The following is a 22560-nucleotide window of genomic DNA, read 5'->3' as shown; positions in this document are numbered from 1 at the left end:
TTTTTGTCATAACACTTTCCATCCTGTGTTCTTGTTCTAGCAACTTAGACTTGGGTATGGAGATAAAGGAAATACTTAGAGAGACGTGCTTATATAGAGAGGGAACAATCTGAAGGAACATTCAAAATTGTTCATTTTGTATAAAGTGATTATCGGCAGCTACCGATATTATTACAAAGGCATATAAGCGTTTAAAATATATCCTAAGTTATCTCTAGACTACAAAATCTTATATATATAATTTCTTGTGCTTGTTGACTTTTAATGTAATATTTTAGGGAGACAAATTGAAGGTGGATCACGTTAGCCAGGTAGTTAGAGAGTGGCCAACCTCTGGTTTGCATGACCATGTTCCCACCATCTCCTTTGTAATAATTTTAGTGACATTATTATTTGTATTGATTTTCTATCATCGTCTAGTAATTTCTTCAATTTTACTATGAATTCAATTAACCGTAGGATTTGGCATGCAATTTAATAACAATAATACGAAATTGTTCTGTTCTTAAAAGATAATATATTTTATTGGTTTTCAAAGAAAATCGATACGATAGTAGTATAGTATTTTAACATTTTAGTTGCATGTAAAATGGAATAGGCTACCGCTTCAATAAAGATATTAAAAATATCTTTTTTTCTAAAGACGTATGTATGTTATGTTATTATTGAACGAATTATTAAATTAGTCAATAAATTAATTTTAATAAATAAAAAAAAAACCAATTTATTATAATTATCTGATCCGATTGATTTACATCATGAGAATTGAATTATATTTAAATTTTTTTTTATCAAAATAATAAATATATTCCTAATTTTTTATTTTACACACATTTAAATTCATAAAAATTTAACATTATAATTAAGTTCCTACAAAAAATTTCTAGACTTTTGTTCTAGCCAAACCCAAGCAAGCCAAGCCCAATCTCCATGTCTCACCAATAGCTGAATCTGTCCCAAAAGAGCCCTAGCCCTTAGCGTCCCCTTCGTCTCCCTTTCCCACTGAACTTCGAGCTCTCTCACCTCCCTGCTCATCAGCTCTCGCGATCTCAAGCTTTCTCCCTCTCTCGTCGCTGGTCTCGCACTCAAGGTTCTCGTCGCTCTCCATGTCGCCATTCGTCACCATCTCGCACTCAGTCTCGCTCGCACGCCTTTCCTGAGCTCGTTGTCGCCGGCGGCAGAAGCAGCTAGTCCCGGGACTAGTCGTCGTCATCGCTCCATTTATCCTCACCGTCTCGCACTTAGTCGTGCGCCTTCTCGCGCTCGTCGTTGCCAGCGGCCGAAGTAGCCGGTCCCGAGGTTGGACGTCGTTGTCGTCTTGTTACTTTGAATCTCGCCGTCAGCTTCCTCCCTGCCCTCAGATTCCTTCGCCCAACCAGAGGCTGGTCCTCGATTTGGTGATTTCCAATAAATTCCTTTGTTCTTTTTTTTTTTTCCAGTTTTGTTGCCCTATTCATCACTGCACTTTGATTTTAATTTGTTGCTGAAAATATCACTGAACTAGTTCTTATTTTTGCTGAAAATCATCATTGTCGTGAATTTGTTACTATTTATCACCACCGAACCTTGAATAATTTGTTGAGCTAATTTCTTTGTTGCTTAAAATCATCAAATTTTGTACTGATTATCATCAATGAAGCTTGAATTTGTTGTTGTTTTGCTCAAATAATTACTTTGCTAAATGTTTTTGTTGCTGGAAATGTGAGTTGAATTTATTAGTGATTGAACCTTGAATTTGTTGTTGTCTTGCTGAATAATCACTTAGTACATGAAAATGAATGTTAAAGGGAGATCGTTGCTAGAAATTATTATTTCTCCTTTTTTTTTTTTTGAAGATTTACTGTGTAATATCATGCTTAGTTATGCTTAGAGCAGGACAGATTTGTATGGTTGTTCATTTTTTTTCCGATGATTTGCTGTTTGTTACATATCTTTGGTTGCTACAAACATTAGCTAAATACATATGATTCATTGGTTAAAACATTTTCTTATTTTTTCTAAGCTTCTTCTAGTCTTTAAAACGATTGTTTACACTTTTTTAGTCTATGTTTGCATTCCATTGATGTCCTGAAAGCACACTATATTTTAGGGGTGTGCATGGACCGGGTGAAACCGGGTTTGATGTGACCCAGACCCGACCCGAAATATATACCGGGCCTATTTGTTAGACCCGAACCCGACCCTAGACCCGATGAAACCTATACACTTTCGGGCCACGATTATACCGGGTAAAAATCGGGTGAAAACCGGGCCGTTAACATTATATTACCTTGATACCTTCTTGTAAGTTAACATGTAAAAATATCCAAATTTCTAAGACTCCAACCATTATTTGACATGGTAAAATTCACTTAGAAAAATATAATAAGAACTAACTCTTCTCTAAAATTAAAGTATAACCATAATCAATACTAATATTGCCTAATAACACCAAATATTTAAATCAATACAAATAACACAAGATTATGCATTAGTCTAAAGTCTTATGCATTTTAAACATAAAACATTAACTTATAGTCTTATATATAATGACTAATAACACAAAATATTAAGGTTTACAATACTTAAATTTCACATAATAATAGCCATCATCCATCACTAATAACACAAAATATTAATTGTGTATGATGACCGGGCCACCGGGCCGATTTCGGGTGACCCGAGCTATGGCCCGGACCCGACCCGAAATAATGACCGGGTCTACTTTTGAGACCCATACCCGACCCTAGACCCGATGAAATCACATCAAATTAGCCCCTAAAGTGTTCGGGACCGGGCCGGGTCTTCGGGCCAGGCCGGGCCATGCACACCCCTACTATATTTTATAGCAAAATTCCTAGGTGAGGTACCTCTTTGACTGCATGACTTTTAAAATAGTGGTGGAGTGGTAGAAATTATATTCATCTATACTTGGCAAAGTTGGCAGGGAAGGTCCACTAGTTAGAAAATGAAATAACTTGCATTATGAATTTACATAAATGGCTTTTTCATTCTAGCTTATATGATTACCATGAATGGAGCTTGTTAAATTTGAGGGTGATCGGCCTTCTTGTTCGTAGACTTTGTTATTATGACATTTCAAACTATAGGATTTGCCCAAGTAATTCTAACACTTCTGTGATGTTTGTATTTATTCAGAATTCAAGGCCTGTTATTCCTTCCGATTGCCCACCTGCAATGGGCGCTTTAATCGAGCAATGTTGGTCCGTGCATCCAGACAAGAGGCCTGAGTTCTGGCAGGTTGTTGAGGTGTTAGAACAATTCGAATCATCACTTGCATTGGACGGAACCTTGACTCTGGTGCAAAACCCTTTGTACCAGGATCATAAGAAAGGGCTTCTTCATTGGATTCAAAAGTTTAGTCCTTCTCATCAAAATAGTGGTCCAGCACTTAAACCTAGATTCTCAATTTCTCATGAATCTTCTGAGTAGCCTGGCTTTTGTAGTAGTGATAGCACCCCAGGTCCATTGTAATTAAAAAATGGTAAGTTTGGAGTGTAGAAAAGGACAAGAAGAAAAAGGAGAAAAGAAAAGAAAGTTTTTTTTTATCTTTTTTTTTTTTAAAATGCTCTGGTTATAGTAATCTTTATGAAATTCTTATGGAGGGTAAATTGGTTTGTGTATATTGAGGCGAAAGCGTGTTTATTTGTCCTATTGTGCATACACACTAATTATATTGAAGCTATGACAATGGGTTAGGAGCAGTCTTTTTTTTACCACAGTTTTCTGTTTTTGTTTGTTGTTAATACAGTTATAAAGTACTCATATTTCTGTTATTTCTTTAAAGTCTAATATCTCCAGCTATATATTATTTTAGTCATTTATTTTTAAGGAAACTTACTGATGCAAAGTCGACAAAGATTAGTTACTTTGTCCTTATTCTGTTCCACCATGCAATTGAATTTGAGGTGCTATTTCAGCATGGCTGAACGAATAAAATTGAATTGGACAATGTTGTGATGCATACAATAAAATTTGGTATATATATTTGAATTATGTGATAAATATTATTTGAAGATTGTTTAAATTTATATAATTAGATGACTTTTAGTGTAATTTATCAGTTTTAGTCAAGTGCACTTAACTTTATAAATGCTTTAAGACTTGAAAGCCGAATTTATTATACATTTCAATTCAATCATGTGCCTAGCACAGCTAGCAAAATTCAATTGCAACTTGAAGAGAAGTTGCAAGTGACGAGAGCAAAAAATGAGATCCATGAGGTTGATGAAAAAGACAAGAGAGCCATAGGTTTCGCATTGATGATTAGTATATATTTTTTAGGGTGTTAAAGTGAATTATGAGATATTTGATATTTTTGTTCTTCTCTAGCTGAGCAATATGAGTATTCAGAGTAACTTAATATTGCATAAAATAATTAAATTCTATGAATCTATAGGAGATGATTTTACGTGATTTTGCTAAATTCAATTGGATCAGTTGGACTAGATTTAATGCATTTCTGTATAACATGATTCCCATTTTGATCTCGTGCATATCTCATGACATGTCCATCTAGCTCACGAACAAGCTGAGCTTTTTGTTCAAGTTCAATGACCTCAAGTGCCTGCATGGGAGTAAATCAAAATAAAAACGTGGCAATACTATTAAATTTGGAATAGGGACAAGGTTAAAAACATGTTCAAAGCTTGATAGTAGCCATTATATTTCAAAATTCTTATATAACTTTTAAGGTAAATAAAACTAGTTACCAGGACAACCAAGTAACAAAATTGTGGCTTAAGCACTTAGTGCAACAATGGAGTTTTCTATAGTCTAAAATAAATGAAAGTATAATATGCTTATTATGCACAATCCTTACCATGTCCAACAAAATTGTTTTACAAAATTTATCTTGTTTTGCCTCCTTTCATTCAAGTGAAAATGATTCTTTATAACTTAACCGTTTTGATGTGTTATAAATTTTAATAAAACAATTGAAAAACAGATAATGCTGAAACAGACATATTTTTTTCAACCCTCCGATATAAAATACAGGGTAACAAGAAAAAAAAAAAAGAAGATTTAATTAAAAATGTGGCCTTTTTATCCACATGACTAAATTAATACATACTAATGCCATAAAACTACAAGAATCAATATAAATTACATACCTTTTGCATACCTTATTGTGTTGCAACAAAGAACTCTTCATAAACTCTATTATTTGAGACTGAAAAACATATAAATTAGTCCATGGAAGGAGAATACGAGAATAACCCGTGTCTCACATATTTTTAAGCATGTATTGTGGTTATTCACGATATTTTTATTTTGGGTAAAGTATATTTTTTGTTTTAAAATTTGACAAAAATTTTAAAAATACTCTTAAATTTTATTTTATTTCAATTTTGTCTTAAAAGTTTTTGATTTGCATCAAATATACCCCTAACGATTCATTTTTAAAAAAATTTAAGGTCAATTTAACAATTTCATAAGAACAACCGTCAACACAAGCAAATCAAGCATAATTTTCATATATTATTGTTAGATTGATCTTAAATATTTTAAAAATTAAGCTGTCGAAGGTATATTTAATACAAATAAAAAATTTTTGGAACAAAATTAAAACAAAATAAAACTTAATATTTTTAAAACTTTTATTAAACTTCACAAAAAATATATTTTATCTTTTTTTTAATGCATATCTCTTTGACACATAAGACTATACTTTTCAAATTTGGATCAATTTAAAAGATAAAAATGGATATAGTTTATGAGTTGATAGGACACATGTTGAAGTTATAGTTAAAAAAATTATTATATATAGAAAATTGTGTAAGTTTGATTTCCAATACAATTGATGTGCTTCAATTAAAATAGAATATTTAAAAAATTTTACTAATAATAATCTTAACTTATGTCATAAAAACACGTATTAGTTAAATTTATAATTTATTATTATTTAAATTATATTGATTTAATTTTTATTTTTAAATTTAATCCAATTTTAAATTTTACATTTCAAAATATTTTAAATATCTCGCCCAAATTTTAATACATATATTTAAATAGTATTCCAAAATGTTAATCAATGATAAAATATAAACGAGATTCAGTCACCAAAAAAAAAAAAAAAAACGAGATAAAATCTAAATTTTTGAATTTAAATAATAACTCATTCAAATTTAAAAAATGTGAATTTATTCGCGTAATCAATTACTACTCAATGTTTTGTAATCAATAACTATTCAACGTAAATTATTCAATGTGAATTACTCAACGTGCCATGTTTTTTCCTTTTTCCTTCTTTTTTTTCCTATGTACACGAAAAAAATTAAATAAAAAATGTTAGAATAATATAAAACGATCTAATTCATATTCTAATAATTTTAGCCGAATAATTAGAATGAAAAATAAATTTAAATTGATAGAAAGCATAATCGTGAGTAAATGAAATACATGTAAAGATTTTTATAATTTATAGGTTAAAATATATTAATAAATATCTCATTTTTTACGCAAACAAAATAAATAATAAAAAATATTATTTTTATAAACATATCTATATATATAAATATTATATTTATTTTATTTATTTAAATAAAAAATTCTAAATTAAAATGATCGAATGCGATTTATACTTATTTTTTTATTTATTTAAAAAAAAAACGATTTCCCTAAAGATAAAACAGAAAGATGAGATTTTAAGTAAGAAAAATTTAAATTTTTAAAATTTTGAATTTTTATTTTAGAGAATAAAATGTAATTTTTTATTATTGAATATTTTTTTATATTTTTTTTAATTCTATTTATAAAATAAATAATAAAAAATTATACTTTATTTTTTAAAATAAAATTCAAAATATAGAAGACAAATCCAGGTAAGAAACCCTCTCCATATGCTTACGTTGCCTGTATTCCTAACGGACTTTACTCAATTGCCACTCATTCAGAACGATATAACCAGAGTCAACAAACATTATCCCCATCAAATGTCTATTCCTTATTGATCTAACAATATTAGCCACCTTGGCCACCGATAAATTTTGACCACCATAGAAAACACCTAATAATATAAAAGTTGCTGAAAAATTTGTTATTAAAAAAACGGTGCTAAACTTTCTATAGCATAGCTATCAATAAGATGAAGATTATAAAATTAATTTTAAATTTTAAAATTAAAAAACAAATCACATAAATAAATTAAATAAAAACTAACATTATACAAATATTCTAAAATAAATTGACTTACATATATATTCTAAAATAATTCTATTTAGATTGAATCAATTAAGATTTAATTCAGCTAGATTACATTTGATGTTACTGAATTATTAACTCTTTCCATACTTATCTCTCCTGAATTATTAATTCTTTCCATAGTTATGCTTGCCTAAAAAAACAAATATAACCATATCAGTTACTAATAAGCAAAACTAAAAATTCAAAGAAAAAAGCAAAAAGAAAAAAAAAAGTTAACACCTCCTTCTCCCAATCAATGCTAAGAATTATGATCATGAGACTAAGTACTTGAACAATAAGGGCACATATGATTCCAAGCCAGAGTCCCTGCACAATACCTAAATAATTAAGACACTCCACAAATAATAATAGATTTCAGTTTAGTATTTCCATACCTTTGTTTCAAGATGTAAAACAAAAGCTAATACAATAGCGGACGGAACTCCAACTACGTAATATGACCCTAAGTTAATAAAAGCACCCATTTTTTGCCGTCGACATCCTCTAACAATTCCTGAGAAAACACCCTGCAGCCCGTCCAAGAAATTGGATGCTGCAAGAATTGGCAGCATGAGTCTCACGTGTCTAACCACTTGTACGTCATTACTGTAAACATGGCCCCAAACATTGCGTAACATTATCATCAGTGTAGCAACCAAAATACCCTCAATAATGGTTGCTACTAACACTACACGCACGGCCAAACGTGCAGACCAAGGATTACCAGCTCCAAGCTCGTTAGATACACGAGTGCTGCAACGCAAACAAACAATTATGTAATTGCAATTGTTTACTTCATTTCAACATTTGTTGTCACAGAATTCTAAATGTTCATAAGCACGCAGTAGTAATTAAGTTACCTTATAGCTCCACTTAATCCCAACGGAATCATCCAAATAGTTGATGCTGTATTCACACTGAAATTTCCAACATTAATTATTATTAGATCGTTGCAAATAATAATATCCACAGTAACATGTAAAGTGCTGATAGTTAAGAATTGTGAGAACTAACCAAATAGAAAGCACTGATGTTTGCAACTTTGGATTTGGAAGACGACCAGATAGGAGAACCATCAATTCAAACGACCACAGTTCCAAGCTGTTCAGCACAACGAAAACCATACAAAAACTCATTAGTAGAGGATCTCGACTCATTAGTTGAAGATCTCGAACAATGTAACTGTGAGGAAAGCAACGGTTAGTAGAAATTTACCAAACCATAACAGAAGAAAGAATAGCAAGTTTCAAAAAAGAAGGAATGTTATGGAATGCCTCTAATGAAAACCCGGTCCAAGTTTCCGAACATCTTGGAGAAAACTTTATGTACAACGCAAGTATCAACACATTCACCCAATACGATATACAATTTGATAAGGCAGCTCCAGTACTCCCTAAGCCAGCTTTGAACACTAACGCCCAACACAAAGCAGCATGCAGTGCAGTAGCTACTCCAGAGCTGAGCATCATTGGAACTCCAATGTTCTGTGTCTGTAGAAATCTAGTTTGACATTGAAGAACACTAGAAGCAAAAAGGTACGGAATGATTAATTGAGCATATCTTCCTGCTTCTGTGGAGATTTCATGATCTTGGCCAAATAAAATCAATATGGATTTTGTGTTTGCCCAAACAATAGAGATGGGTACACAAATAATGGTAAGAACAAGCATGGCTCTCTGAGCGTGTATGCCTAACATGTGATGTTGTCCGGCTCCATATGATTGGCCACACAAAGTTTCCAATGCACTTGCAATTCCCATCTGTCATTATATGAAACCAACAAAGAGTAGTTGAACACAAAGTTAGTCGATTCAATAGGAATCGTTGGCAATAAATTAATCGCTTCGGTTTCCATGCCATGAAGGGGTGTAACCAGGTTTGATTGGTGTTGAAATATTTTTTAACAAATTATTTATCAAATCCAAATTATAAACGAAAAAAAAATTGATTGGTAAAACTGTAAAAAAATTGTTAAAGAGATTAATGTAAAAAGAACTAACCACTAAACCAATGCCAGTGACAGAAGTAAAGGAAGTGGCCATGGAAACGCCGGAGAGAGTCAACACGCTTACGTGACCAACGAACATTATTGAAATAAGTTCAATAGCAAAATTAAGAAAATGCACTATAATTAAAGGTCCTGCCAAATATATTTGCTTTTTTACTTCTTTAATCACTGTCCTTAACTTATTTTGACCGGACACTTGAGATTCAACAGGGACACGGGTATTATTCTCGTGTTCTTCCTCCATGGACTAAGGCTTGGTTTGGTAAAATTTTTTGAAGAAGTGCTTGTGTTTTTTAAAAGCTCAAGCTCCTCATTTTATATTTGATAAATAAAAAAGATTATGTGATTATACTGGCAGCTTTTAAAAGATTCGAATACTTTTGAAAGTACCTAAAATAACTTCATGTTAACTAATTTTTAAATTTATTACTTGTATTTATATTTATTATAATATTTTTAAATTTTAAAAACTATTTTATTAAACGTAATTGTTGTTAGTTATATTTATTGAAAGTTATTTTTAATTTAATTTAGTAAATATAAATATTATAATTTTTAAAAAATTATCTTTTAAAAGTTAATCTTTATAAATTACTTTTAAAAAATAAAAATTTTACCAAATTAAGTTTAATTTTTACATAAGTTATGGAGTCAAGAAGTTTACGAAAGGTTTATGAAAAATTTATAAAAAAGAATAAGCCAGTTTCAAATGATAGACCTTATGAAGAGTTCCGTTGCAACACAATAAGTTGGGTTTATATTTATATATAGAATAGAAGTAGAAAAATATATGTATTATATAACATACATGAATAAAGATGTGCAATTAAATCATGCACAAGTTATAGGTCAAAAAATAGAGTAGAAGTAGGAGGATAGGTATAATGTATATTGTATAGAAAGTTTTCAGAATATTAATGTTTCATTAATCTTTACCATTGATTTTAATTTTTTTTGGGTGACTTACCATTGATTTTAATTAATATATTATATATAATTTATAATTGATATCAACAATTAAAATGATTAGAACATCAATATATCTACATTTAAAATTTATCCTCTTATATATTATATAAATAAAAGAAAGGGTAAAGTATATTTTTTGTCTCTGAAGTTTGACAAAAATTTTAAAAATACCCCTAAGTTTTATTTTGTTTCAATTTTGTCCTAAAAGTTTTCGATTTACATCAAATATACCATTGACGGCTAATTTTTTCAAAAAATTTAAGACCAATTCAACAACAATTTCATAAGAAGAACCCTCAACATAAGCAAATCAAGCATAATTTTCATGCATTATTGTTAGATTGGTCTTAAATTTTTTGAAAATTTACCCGTCGAGAGTATATTTGATGCAAATCGAAAACTTTTGGGACAAAATTGAAACAAAATAAAACTTAAGGGTATTTTTGAAACTTTTACCAAACTTCAGGGATAAAAAGTATACTTTACCCAATGAAAAGTAGTATATTATGCGTGTTACATCAATAAAGGAACGGTGGTTTAAGTAATTTTTAGATTTTAAATACTAATTTAGTAATTTAAGAAAAGTAATATATTATGCAGGTTTTTATATTTAAATTAAATAAATAAACTATTTTTAAAATATCTAAGATGTAGACAATTTATCATTTAAAAAATACGTGCATTTTACGTATATTATTGTATCGATTTAACTACAATATTAGATAATTCTATTATTATACTCATAATTAAATATTCGATTTGAACAAAAAATAATGATTTAATTTTTTTAAATTAAAAAACTATTTAACTACAATATTAGATAATCGTATTATTATACTCATAATTAAATATTCGATTTGAACAAAAAATAATGATTTAATTTTTTTAAATTAAAAAAACTAACCATGATATATGCAAAACTTCTTTTATACCACGGTATAATGTTTCAGACAACGGTGGTTTGATTTAAAATTTTTCTTTCTCTCTAATTTTTTTAAATAATTTAAACTTTTAAAATTATAATATTTTTAATTTAAATTAACAATTTAATTTAAATTTAATTTGATAAATTTTTTTAAAAAAATACTTGTACTTTTTAAAAATTCAAACTCGTTGTGTAACTTAAATCAATAACGTCTCCTTTGATGTTAGTCTATAGATTCAACCACTTGAACTTATTCTGATATTACTTCTTGAACTAAACACTAGTTATTAGGTAAAAAGTTATCATTAAAAAAGTTATCATTATTATTGTTATTATTATTATGTGTATAACCTTTGTTTTAGATTACATCTAGAAGTAAATTATATAAAAAAATACCCATATTTATGATGATTAATTTTTAACGTCTCTGTTGTCCTTGCCAATTTGTTCGATATTCTTTTTTGTTCGATATAATTATTATTGAAAATGCTCTTTTTTTTTTATAATCTATTAATCAAAAAGATCATATACTTGTATTTGGAGTTTTTAAAAGAACGAGATACTTCTGAAAGCACCTAAGATAGAGTTTTTTAAAGTTCGCTTATGTTTTTTAAAATTTAAAAGTTTAATATAACTTCATATGTTAACTAATTTTCAAATTTAATACTTACATTTATGTCTATTATAGTATTCTTACATTTTAAAAGCTATTTTATCAAATATAATTATTGTTACTTGTGTTTATTAAAAGTTATTTTTAATTTGATTTACCAAATATTAATACTACAATTTTTAAAAAGCCATCTTTTAAAATTTAACTTTTATAAACTACTTTTAAAAAATAAAAATTTTATCAAACTAAGTCTTAATCTAATAATATTAATGTATTTGTATTCGTATGATTAATTATGAGTACCGTCTAATTAATTTTTAAATTTTTTTTAAAAATGAATTCAAATAATAGATGGTAAGTAATAAAGGAATTCTAATAAAGATATTGTATGGATGGTAAGCATCTTATATTTTAAAAATAAGGTAAAGTATTAAATTGGTCCCCTATGTTTGGGTGTATTTTTGTTTTGGTCTTTAAAGTTTAAAGTATCTTATTTGAATTAAAAAAATTTTTATTTATCATCAATTTAGTCCCACAGTGACGTCAAAGTTAAACAATTAATGAAATATCCTATAGAAACTTTTTTGGATTCAATTAGAACACTTTAAACCTTAAGAACCAAAACAAAAATACACCCAAACATAGGAGAACAATTTAATACTTTACCCTTCAAAATAATAAGTTATCTAATTATTGCTTTTACTATATTAATTTTTCTAAATAATTTAATTTAATCTAATAAAATAAATTTATTGGTAATCATATGATTAATTATGAGTACTCTAATTAATTTTAAAAATTTTTTAACATTATTATTAAAAAAAACGGTGCTAAACTTCTTATAGCATAGCCATCAACAAGATAAAGATTAATAGATTATAAAAAGTATCTTAAATTTTAAGACTTAAAATAATTACAATGATTTTTAGTTTTTTTTTTTATTTTTAAATTTTAATATTTAATATGATCAAAAGTTAAAATATTAAAATTTGTATTCATTACCTTTTTTTAAAAGATATTCATATATCAGAAAAAAATATATAAAAATATTATTATTTTCTAAATATGTGATAAATAAATACCCTAACATTACTACTCTCTACCTTAAATATCAGTTTTCTATCTAATGTTAGCTCAAATAACAATAAAAAGTGGTATTATTGCAATGCCTAACATTTATTTTTCACAAATTATTTCTTTTTAATTGTTAGAGAGACACTCAGACATCACATAAAATGACATGAACAAAGGTACAAAAAAAAAAAAAAAAAAATCAAATAAAATAAAACAGTATATGTATATCTTATTTAAAAATAGAACAATGTTAGGGACCAGTAACTTTTGTGATTGGTAGTCATCAAATAGCCATCAATGATGATTTAATGGTGTGAGATTTGTATGAGATTTCATCTAATGACTTCACATTTCTATGCTGGTTACATGCTGGCCAAAATTCAATAAAATTGTTAGTCTCCTAGACTTTTTTTAAAAATAAACAAAATACAAGACAAAACAAATTATTAAAAAATCATAGGAACTATAAACATCTTTTAAATCTTTTAAATGCAAAAGCTCAAAGTGAAAATTTTTGGATATGATTCATTGCAATGAATTGAAGAGTCGAATATTCTTCATCATTAAATTTAAAATAAAAGGGATGTATATTAAATTGTATATCTTGATGGATAATTGTGTTGATATTTATTCTTTACATCAAGCGTTTTTTAAAATATTCAACACATTCACTCAATAAGATATTCGATACCACGGAAAAAACTTAATGTAGAGAATAAGTATCAAAAGTTCTGCCAGATATAGCTGCTTGGTTTTTATCATGGTCGTTATTATTATCATCAAATTTAAAATAAAGGAGCTGAGCCATATCAAATAGTGTATTTTATTGGGTGGATGTGTTAATACTTGCTCTTTATATCAAGTTTTTTCCTTCATGAGGACCAAGTTTATGAATATAAAGAAGAAAATTTGATGTAGAAAACAAATATCAAAGGTCCTATCATTATCGCTACCTTTAGTTTAAATATATATGCATCATAACCTTTAGGGATCATTCATTAGCAGCATGGAAAAGTTAATGTATTTGTCCATTGGGGTTGGTGCAGCACCAGCAGACATGAGCTGAGAATCTTTGATGGTGTGCAGCCTCAAACACATAAGAGTTTGAAAGAAATTTTTGGAGGGACCCAAATTTTATCAAAATACTTTTTTTTTTAAATAATAGGTTTTTTTATATAAAAAAGAAAGTTGCACATAAAAAACATTTTTTAATTTAAAAACTGATTTTTTCATTTTATAAAACTATTTTTTAATTATACAAAATCAATTATAATTTATAAGTTAATTTTGAACATTTTAAAAAATTAATTTATTTTTAAAAAATCTCAAAACTAGTTATTTTTATTGTTATTTCTATTACAATCAAATAATATATTACACTAAAATAAAATTTTAACTTTCTAATAAAATAAAATATGAAAATCCATTAATGTATATAGTGCTAATACTACAATGACATTTAGTTTGCAATGTTGATTTAAAAATAAAATAATGTTAGCATGTGACATTATTACCAGTTATACTACAGTTTTTTATTGTTCGAAAAATAAAATAATATATAAAAATGTATGAGTTCATGAGTATTACACAAATTGATTTTATTAAGTAGAGAATAATTTTTTTAAACAATATGAATAATAGACTCTCTTAAATCTTAATATTAGAACATTCGATCATTGTTAACTGTCCATGAATAAATCCAATCAAAAGAAATAAGTTAAATAATCATCTAATTAAAAATAATAAACATAATCATGTACATATCTATTGAATTGAACATCCACATATCTATTATTAAACCACTCTTCCACCTTAATCCATAATAAAGACGTCTTATGGCCCACAAATTCAACCCAACAGATACACAAATTTAATTATAATTTTAGTCTTTATTTTATCTTATCTTTATGTTTAGCTTATCTTTATTTGCTTTTATCTATCAATCAATATTCAATAAAATTTCTTCATCTTTTTTTTTTTCTTTCATTATTCTTTCACAATTTTATTATCTTTACGTACTCTTTATGTACTCTTTCCGTTTTATTATCTATTTGTTCACGTTATTTAGTATTTTCATTATTTTATACTTGTGAATGATAATCGTGAAGGTTGAACACTAATAAGCTTGACCCTGAGAATGCGTCAAATATCGTTGGTGAGTATGAGTGGCCGGTATATCATGTTACACACATGAATGAAGAGATGGTAGAAGAAGCCGTGGTGAGTGGTGGGCAATGAGTGTCTGTGTGAGTGGCCGGTATATCATGTTACACACATGAACAAAGGAAAGATGGGAAGTATTAAACTATTCTTTCACCTTAGTCCATGCCAACAATAAATAAGTCTGGTGGTCCATAAATTCAGCCCAACAAAATACATAAATTCAGTTACAATTTATCTTATCTTTGCGTACTCTTTATGTACTCTTTGCGTTTTTTAGAAGACGTCGTTTATCAAGAACCGGCCATTTATTGGTCCGGTCCAACCGATCAGTTTTTTGTCGATTTTTGAATGGACGGTTATTAACAGCAGATCGGACTGTTTTCATCACCGATTTTCGATTTAACTAACTGGTTTGGTCAAGTTTTCAGAATTATGGTTGCAACATAATAAGTTAGGTTTATATTTATATATAAAGTAGAAGTAGAATAGTGTGTATCATGTAACATACATGGATAAAGATATGTAGTTAAATTATGTAACTTGAACAAAGATATGTAATTAAATCATGCAAGTTACGGGATGATAAATGGGCCAAAATCTGCTGAGTCGGTCCGCGTATCTTATTTCAAGTTAGCAAATATTATGAAGATAAGTTCAAATGTTTAATAGCGAAATTTAAGAAGTTTCACCATAATTTATCTTATCTTTGCGTATTCTTTATGTATTCTTTCTGCTTTATTATGATATCAGAGCTCCTCACAATAAAATTTCTTTAATATTTCTTTTCTTTTATTATTCTTTCACAATTTTATTATCTTTGTGTACTCTTTATGTACTCTTTTCGTTTTATTAGGAAGCAACTTTCATGTATGGTTATCAAACTCAGACCAGTCTAACTGATTTGACCTAAAAATTAGTAAATCAAACTCTAAATCGATCGGAAATGGCAAATGGCAACCATTTCCATGGACTCTTTTAATGACCAATTTTTTATTTTCAGAAGTCATGGACTCACCAAAGTGAGCATTACTTCATTTATACTTCTTAAATTTTATATTTTATTCTTGAATAGTAAATTATTTGCACATTTATTTTGTGCACCACAAGGATAGCAAAACTAGTTTTGAACTAAAATGTAGACATAATGACATAATTATTTTAACATTAGTGCTCATACAATATAATATACTATTAAAAATTCATATTAGTTCAAAGTAACGTTAGTCTGTTACATTGCAGAACATGTAAGTTCTGCCATTATACTAAGCTTTGGTTTAAGCAACTATAGACTAATTGCCTATTAATCTATTTTTCTTTATTTAGGGAATGGTTTAAAAATAACTAACTAGAGTAGGACCTGTGCGGGTATGAACAAAATAACTACATACAATTATTTTCTATGCAAAACTAATTAATGAATATAAATGATCTAGCTTTAAACAAAAAAATTGTATTCGATCTCGTAACAATCACTGAATGACATAGTGCAATAATTTCATTCACCATCAAAATATAAAGAACATAGAATCATAAAACATTATTAAAAACCTCCATGAAAATAACAAAGTATAATATTATTCCCTAAGCAGTCTTCTTTTGAATTTGATTCTGGACGAAACAAATATAACAACAAATAGTATTTGCGTTATTTGCTAGACCAACAATAGTTTATTAAAGAGATGATATATCATATATATTACAGTAATAGAAAGAATAATATTTTCATAAATAAATATATGCAACCATAAACACATAATGTAAGTTATGTTCATCATTAATTACTATAATAAAAAAAATTGTAAAAAAATAGAAGCTAAAAAATTTATCACAAAATAAACAATTCATCTCATCAAATATTTATCATCACATTATGATAATTTATTTGATTATCTGGATAGAGAGTTGAAAACTATCAATTGCACATAGTTTCATCACATCTATTATTAATATTATGTGCTTGTTTGGGCGCCATTATTTTGATAAAAAAAGATCTTTTTTTAATAAAAAAAGATTATTTTTTTATTTTTTAGCGTGTTTGGCAAATTTCTAGTAGTAAAAGTAAAAGCACTAGAAAAATTAAAAAAAGATCTTTTTTTGAGAAGCTGTAATTTACATCTTTTTTAAAAGATCTTTTTCTCTTAAAAAAAAGATGTTTTTCATCTAATAAATAAATAAAAAAATACTTTTATATTGTTATACCCAAACATAATTGATAGATAAAAAAATCTTTTTGCATGAGATACCCAACCATAAAATTACTTTTACTTTTCCATAAGATCTTTTCTTAGAAACTCATCCAAACAAGCTCTATGAATATGCCATTTTCATGTTTGAGAAACAACTAAAATATTTTTTTTTCCTCTTTTACATCCATCCTAAAATAATTCTTTTGAATTTAAAAATTTGCTTCTCTTAATCTCCAATACCAATCAACTTATTCTTTTCATTTTAATAATGAAATATAAGTTTCGACAGTTAATCACATGTCCCAAAAATAAAATAATTATGAAGTATTGATATAAAGCCTTTCTTTGACTCTTCAAATCCAAAAACAGAATAAACGTACAAGTAAAAAGTTTCATAAAAAAGAGGACTAAATAAAAAAGAATTAATTAGTAAAATTAGTTTGCCAAAAATTCCTTTCAATAGTATCCTAAGAAAATTTAGTACTCCTAAGTATAACAATTAATATGAATTATAAACCTTATTTGACATATAGACTAAATCTCTTTTAAAGTTAAAAATAAATAAAGTTGAGGTAAAATAAAATTAAGATGATCAAACTGTATTGTCAATCAACTCCCAAAACTATATGAAGATTGATGATGAATGAAATTATTTCCTCCCACTTCAAGGCCTCTTCTTTCACCATAGCAACTACTTCACTCATCCTCTAAAATAAATAAGAACATTTCAAACCCGTTAACAAACAATAACAACTACTGTCAGAATCTATTTCACAATTGAAAATAAATTACAAAGCTTCATCACCTCTTCATCATTATAATCGTCATTCACCATAGATTTTGACTTATTAGAATCTCCACCCTCATTCTAAAACATTAAGAGCTCAACCATAAAATTAGTATGAATCACAATATAAGAGAGAATAAAAATATTGAGTTAAAGTAATTACCAATTCTTTGTTGTAGGCCCTTATATCGTCCTCATATGCTAGTCAGTTCTCCAGCATTTGCTTGGTATGAAGCTTTTTTTCCTGAAAAATGATAATATAATGAATTAGAGAATAAATCCTAAAACAACAACAAAAAAATTGGAAATAATTGTTATCCGAAGAAAGAAGAATAATAAAAGAATCAGAGAACATGTTTGCTTTGTTCATAGCATCGGACATGGACTTCTATCTGACACCACCAGCTTTTCCAACCTCGGATTTCAAGGAAACATAAGCCGATCAGAACAGTAAACAGCATTGAAAATTTGAAATCTCAGAGAAAAGAAGAAAAATGATAATAAAAATAAATAGAGAACAAAAAAATTTAATTCAAAGAGCTCGATTACATGGTATCGAAAATAGGAAGAGCTTGATTATATATATATTTCATTGGATTTAATGAGTGCATGAAGAATCCAGAACAAAGAGCAACGGTATCGTGTTCTAGTCCTTCGACCCTGCATTCTTGATTATCCTAAACAAAATCCAAATGAAATCTCACCTTGTTTTAACAATAAACACGTGAAAGAATACAACTTGAACATTATTTGGGAAGAGCGGAAATCAGAAAATGGAACCAAGGAATGAGTCGATCAAAAAGTTGAATAAGCAAAGGAAGCAGAAAAATAGAGAATCGTTATTCGAGAATTTTTGCGTTGAGACCGAATTATACTAAACCAAATCCACACCTGTTATACATAAACTTTCTGTGTGCGGAAATTTCAAAGAGAAAGGTGAGGGAATCAAAACTCTCTGGTATGGGAATCTGTCTCAAAACTAATTCGAACGAAAAAATAAAAATAATAAATAAAGCTCGAAGTATACTCCATTAACTATCACCAACTTAAAAGAGAGATCCAAAGAAGAGGAGTTAGTATATATGTACCAGTTTGTTTCTTCTGTGGTTGAGCCTTTTGTGGAACTAAAATTGAACTGAAACTCAAGGTTTGGTTCTGTATTTTTGTGCGAAATCAAAAAGAAGAAGAAACATTATGAGATGGAAAAGGATGAAATGGAAAATGAAAAAATGGGAATTTCAAAAGAGGAAGAGTGAGGAGAAGAATTGAAAAAACAAAAGAGAAAAAAATCATCTTTCATAATTTTATAAGGGGTAAAAATGAATCTCTTCTTTTCAATTCAATTTTAAATTCAAAATTTAAATTTTAAATAACTGAAAGTTAGCAGTATAAAACAAATAGAAAAACACAACTTACTGAAAAGGATGACCCATTGAACAAAATACACAGCTTCTGACAAAATTTGTTGTTTCCTTTGAGAGAATTCAACTACATATTAATATCATTGAAGAAATAGCAATATACTGATATGTTAGTGATGAGTAAAAAAAAAACAAATCACAGATATAATATCAATGTGTTGACAAAGGAAATTTTCATCCAATAAAAAATGTTGACATAAAGATTCTTCAAGTAGATTATGAATAATGGAAACCACAATTACAAATGATTTGGTAAATTGCAAAAAAAAAAAGGTAAAACAATTAAGAGAATATTATTTGAAAAGAAATACATTACTAACTTGCGTGGAAGCCCATGTTCTCATTATTCATGGAGGCACTAAAATAGTTTCTTCAGATCAATATAAAAAAAAAGTAAAAAAAAAAAGTGTGAAAAAGTAGCAATTGGATAAAAATTCACCTGGATACTGTATAGTATGATATCTTTGAGGGGAGATGAGCGATTTTGCGTTGCGGAAGTAGCATAATATGCTTCACAGAAAAGATCACATAAAGCTGCTGAAAATTACGGAACCCGCAGCTGAATCGTCGGAAAGTGATGAAATAAGGCATGAAGAAGAATGTGAGATATGTCTCCGTATTATGAATCATATTTGAAAAATTTGAAATGAATAAAAAAAGAACATGCAAACCTGGATTGGCTGCCGGTTAGATCTCACCGCTATGTTCTTGTCGCTGCTGCTGTGCTCTCTGCTTTCTTAGTCTCGCTGCATGTGCTCTCTGTGCCTGCCGCTCAATTCGTTCTTTGATCTACTCTCTTCTTCCTCCTCCGTACCAACCACCACCACATTAACAACCACCACGAACTCTATCGTGACCATTGCAACCACCACCACCAAGCCTCCTCCACCACCATAGCGGTCCCACCTCATCCACCGCCATAACCCCTACCACCACCGTTGCTGTCTCTTTAATCACCACGATTCCACTGAACGTTGGAGCCATGAGGTGCGGCGGCATCAACAGTCTTGTGCGTCCATGGATTCTGTTCTCTACCTTCTTCCTTCTTTAATATCAAGCTCGTAATAGAAGAAAGGAAGATTTAGAGAGTTGAAGAATTGGAGAATATGACATATAGGTTAATTTGAATTTCAAAAAATTTTAAATTTCAGGATTTTTTGTGATTTCTGGTCAGTCAAAATTAAGAGCGGGAGAAATAAAGGGAAAAAATTGTTAGAAAGGAAGAATACATTGAAGTATCTTCTAGAAAAAGACTCTAAAGCATAACCAAGCATAAAAAAAGAAGGCATAAAACTATGAAATGAAGCATAACTAAGCATAAAAACAGAAGGCATAAAAATATGAAATGAACCAATTAACTAATGTTTGTGTATGTATGAATCATTGCATGCCATGTGAATGATGATGGATGTTAGAGAATCATTAGAATCAATTTAGATCAATTAGTATCGTTTATATTTATATAGCATATCTGTATATTAATTATAGGATTCTATGCCTTTATTACTTTGATTCATTTAGCATCTATAAATACCCCTTGTATAGTGTACTTTTCATCAGACTAAATATACACAAAACACTTTCTTTAGTTTGGTCTCTTGTTTCTAACATGGTATCAAGAGCTTAGGTTATTCTTTTTTCAGAAACAATTAGTTTCTACCTCCGTTATCTTGTTTCACCGGCAGTACTTTGTTCTCCGTTTTTGACTTCTTCCCGACGCCTTTCTTCGTCACCGCCGCCACCTTCATCTTCTATTTGTTGCAAGCTTTCGAACGCTGCCAACCTCGCCGCTGGACGCGCCCTCACGCGCCGCCAGAAGTTCGGTCACCGCTTCAGGTTCTCTCTCCTCAGACGCCATCCAGAACCATTGGATCCACGCCCAGGATCAACGGTCCCAGACAGCGCCACGTGTCGTCGCTAGCACCCATGCAGATCCGCCCAGCTCGCGTCCGGCCCGACTCGGACCGACCCGCATTATCCGACCCGCTGCCAGCTCCGTGCTCACGTCAGCGCTGACGCATCTCCTCCTCCTGTCGCGTGTTGCCACGTGTCTTGCTCAGCTGACAAAGCAGCTGACGTGGCCGCTGACGTGTTCGACAGTGGGACCCTCCCTGAGGTTTTTTGGTGAGCTCTTTCCAATTTTGCCATCCGTTTTCTCATTTTCTGCTCTAAAATTGCAGTTTTCTCTCCTCTCCTTGATCTATGTGACTACTATTATAGAAAAGTCAGATGTTTTTGCTGCCAGAGACAGAAAGAATAAATTCTGTCGAAAGTGTAACCGTTCTGGGCACCTCTTCTCCGACTGTCCTTCTGTTGAATGTCGCACATGCCACCAGAAAGGTCATATTAGCTACCATTGTTCACAGCTATTCTGCTATTACTGCAAGCTCTTGGGACATTTAATTACTGCATGCCCTACTCGCCCACCACGTCCTGATCCACTCAACATGTCTCCTGTCTCTCTATCTGATATTGCATCTCTTCTTCAGCGTCTTCTCTCCATTTCTGGTAATACCCCTGTTGCTTTTTCGACCCTTCCAGGTAATTCTAAATGGTACTTTGACTCGGGTTGCTTTAATCACGTCTCCGTTGTGTAATAGTTTCTCGTCCCTGTCTACCACTACAAATGGACCTTCTGTCAATACTGCAAATGGCTCCCTCTTGCACGCAACACACAAGGGTTCTATATCTCAGTCAACTCTTATTCTTCCTGATACTTATTATATTCCTAAATTAAACTTTAATCTTATTTCTGTTGGTCAACTTGTTGATCTGGGTTTTGAAGTCACTTTTTCCGTTTCTGGTTGTTGTGTACAGGATCCTCGGACGGGACAAATCATCGGAACTGGACGTAAGATCGGAAGGTTGTTTGAACCCGAGAATCTTCATATTCCTCCTATACCAAATCTCTGTGCTGCTTCTTCTCCCTCTACCCTTCACTTATGGCATCAACGTCTTGCCCACACCTCATTAGGAAAACTGCATCCTCTTGTGTCTCAGGGTGTTTTAGGTCAGGTTCCAAATGAATCTTTTGATTGCATTTCTTGCCAAACTGCCAAACAACCTGCTCTATTTTTTCACAATAATTCATCTCTTGCTTGCTCTCCTTTTGATCTCATTCACTCTGATGTTTGGGGCCCGGCTCCCACTGCCTTTATGGGAGGAGCTTGATACTTTGTCGTTTCCATTGATGATTATTCTCGTTTTACTTGGGTTTCTTTGATGACTA

The 22560-nt window shown here is 29.8% G+C and overlaps 1 protein-coding gene and 1 long non-coding RNA gene across 2 annotated transcripts; one reads left to right on the top strand and one right to left on the bottom strand.

The window, feature by feature from the left end:
• The first annotated feature begins 885 nt into the window (after positions 1-885).
• LOC107638225 (uncharacterized) lies at positions 886-3776 on the top strand. The gene is made up of 2 exons (XR_001619767.3): positions 886-1397; positions 3139-3776. It is a non-coding gene; the product is annotated as an uncharacterized LOC107638225 (long non-coding RNA).
• A 632-nt stretch (positions 3777-4408) lies between these two features.
• Positions 4409-9437, bottom strand: LOC148566481 (protein DETOXIFICATION 16-like). Its single transcript, XM_088484267.1, has 8 exons — positions 9186-9437; positions 8401-8945; positions 8200-8286; positions 8046-8102; positions 7581-7938; positions 7426-7512; positions 7259-7336; positions 4409-4567 (listed from the first exon to the last, which is right to left on the bottom strand). Exons 1-8 carry the CDS (start codon positions 9435-9437, stop codon positions 4409-4411), a joined length of 1623 nt encoding a protein of 540 aa, XP_088340393.1.
• Positions 9438-22560: the final 13123 nt, after the last annotated feature.

Source organism: Arachis ipaensis, chromosome B4 (genome assembly GCF_059453495.1).
Source record: "Arachis ipaensis isolate K30076 ecotype BB chromosome B4, ASM5945349v1, whole genome shotgun sequence".
In the NCBI taxonomy this organism is placed as follows: Eukaryota; Viridiplantae; Streptophyta; class Magnoliopsida; order Fabales; family Fabaceae; genus Arachis; species Arachis ipaensis.
The sequence above is the reverse complement of the archived record's forward strand: the minus strand, read 5'-3'. Positions and strand labels throughout refer to the sequence as shown.

Coding starts and splice junctions, on each gene's coding strand:
- LOC148566481 (XM_088484267.1), bottom strand. CDS start 9,437: ATGGAGGAAGAACACGAGAATAATACCCGTGTCCCTGTTGAATCTCAA. Junction 8,103..8,199: donor ACATCAGTGCTTTCTATTTG/GTTAGTTCTCAC, acceptor TGGAAATTTCAG/TGTGAATACAGCATCAACTA. Junction 4,568..7,258: donor ATAATTCAGTAACATCAAAT/GTAATCTAGCTG, acceptor ACTCCCATGCAG/GCACTTGAGGTCATTGAACT.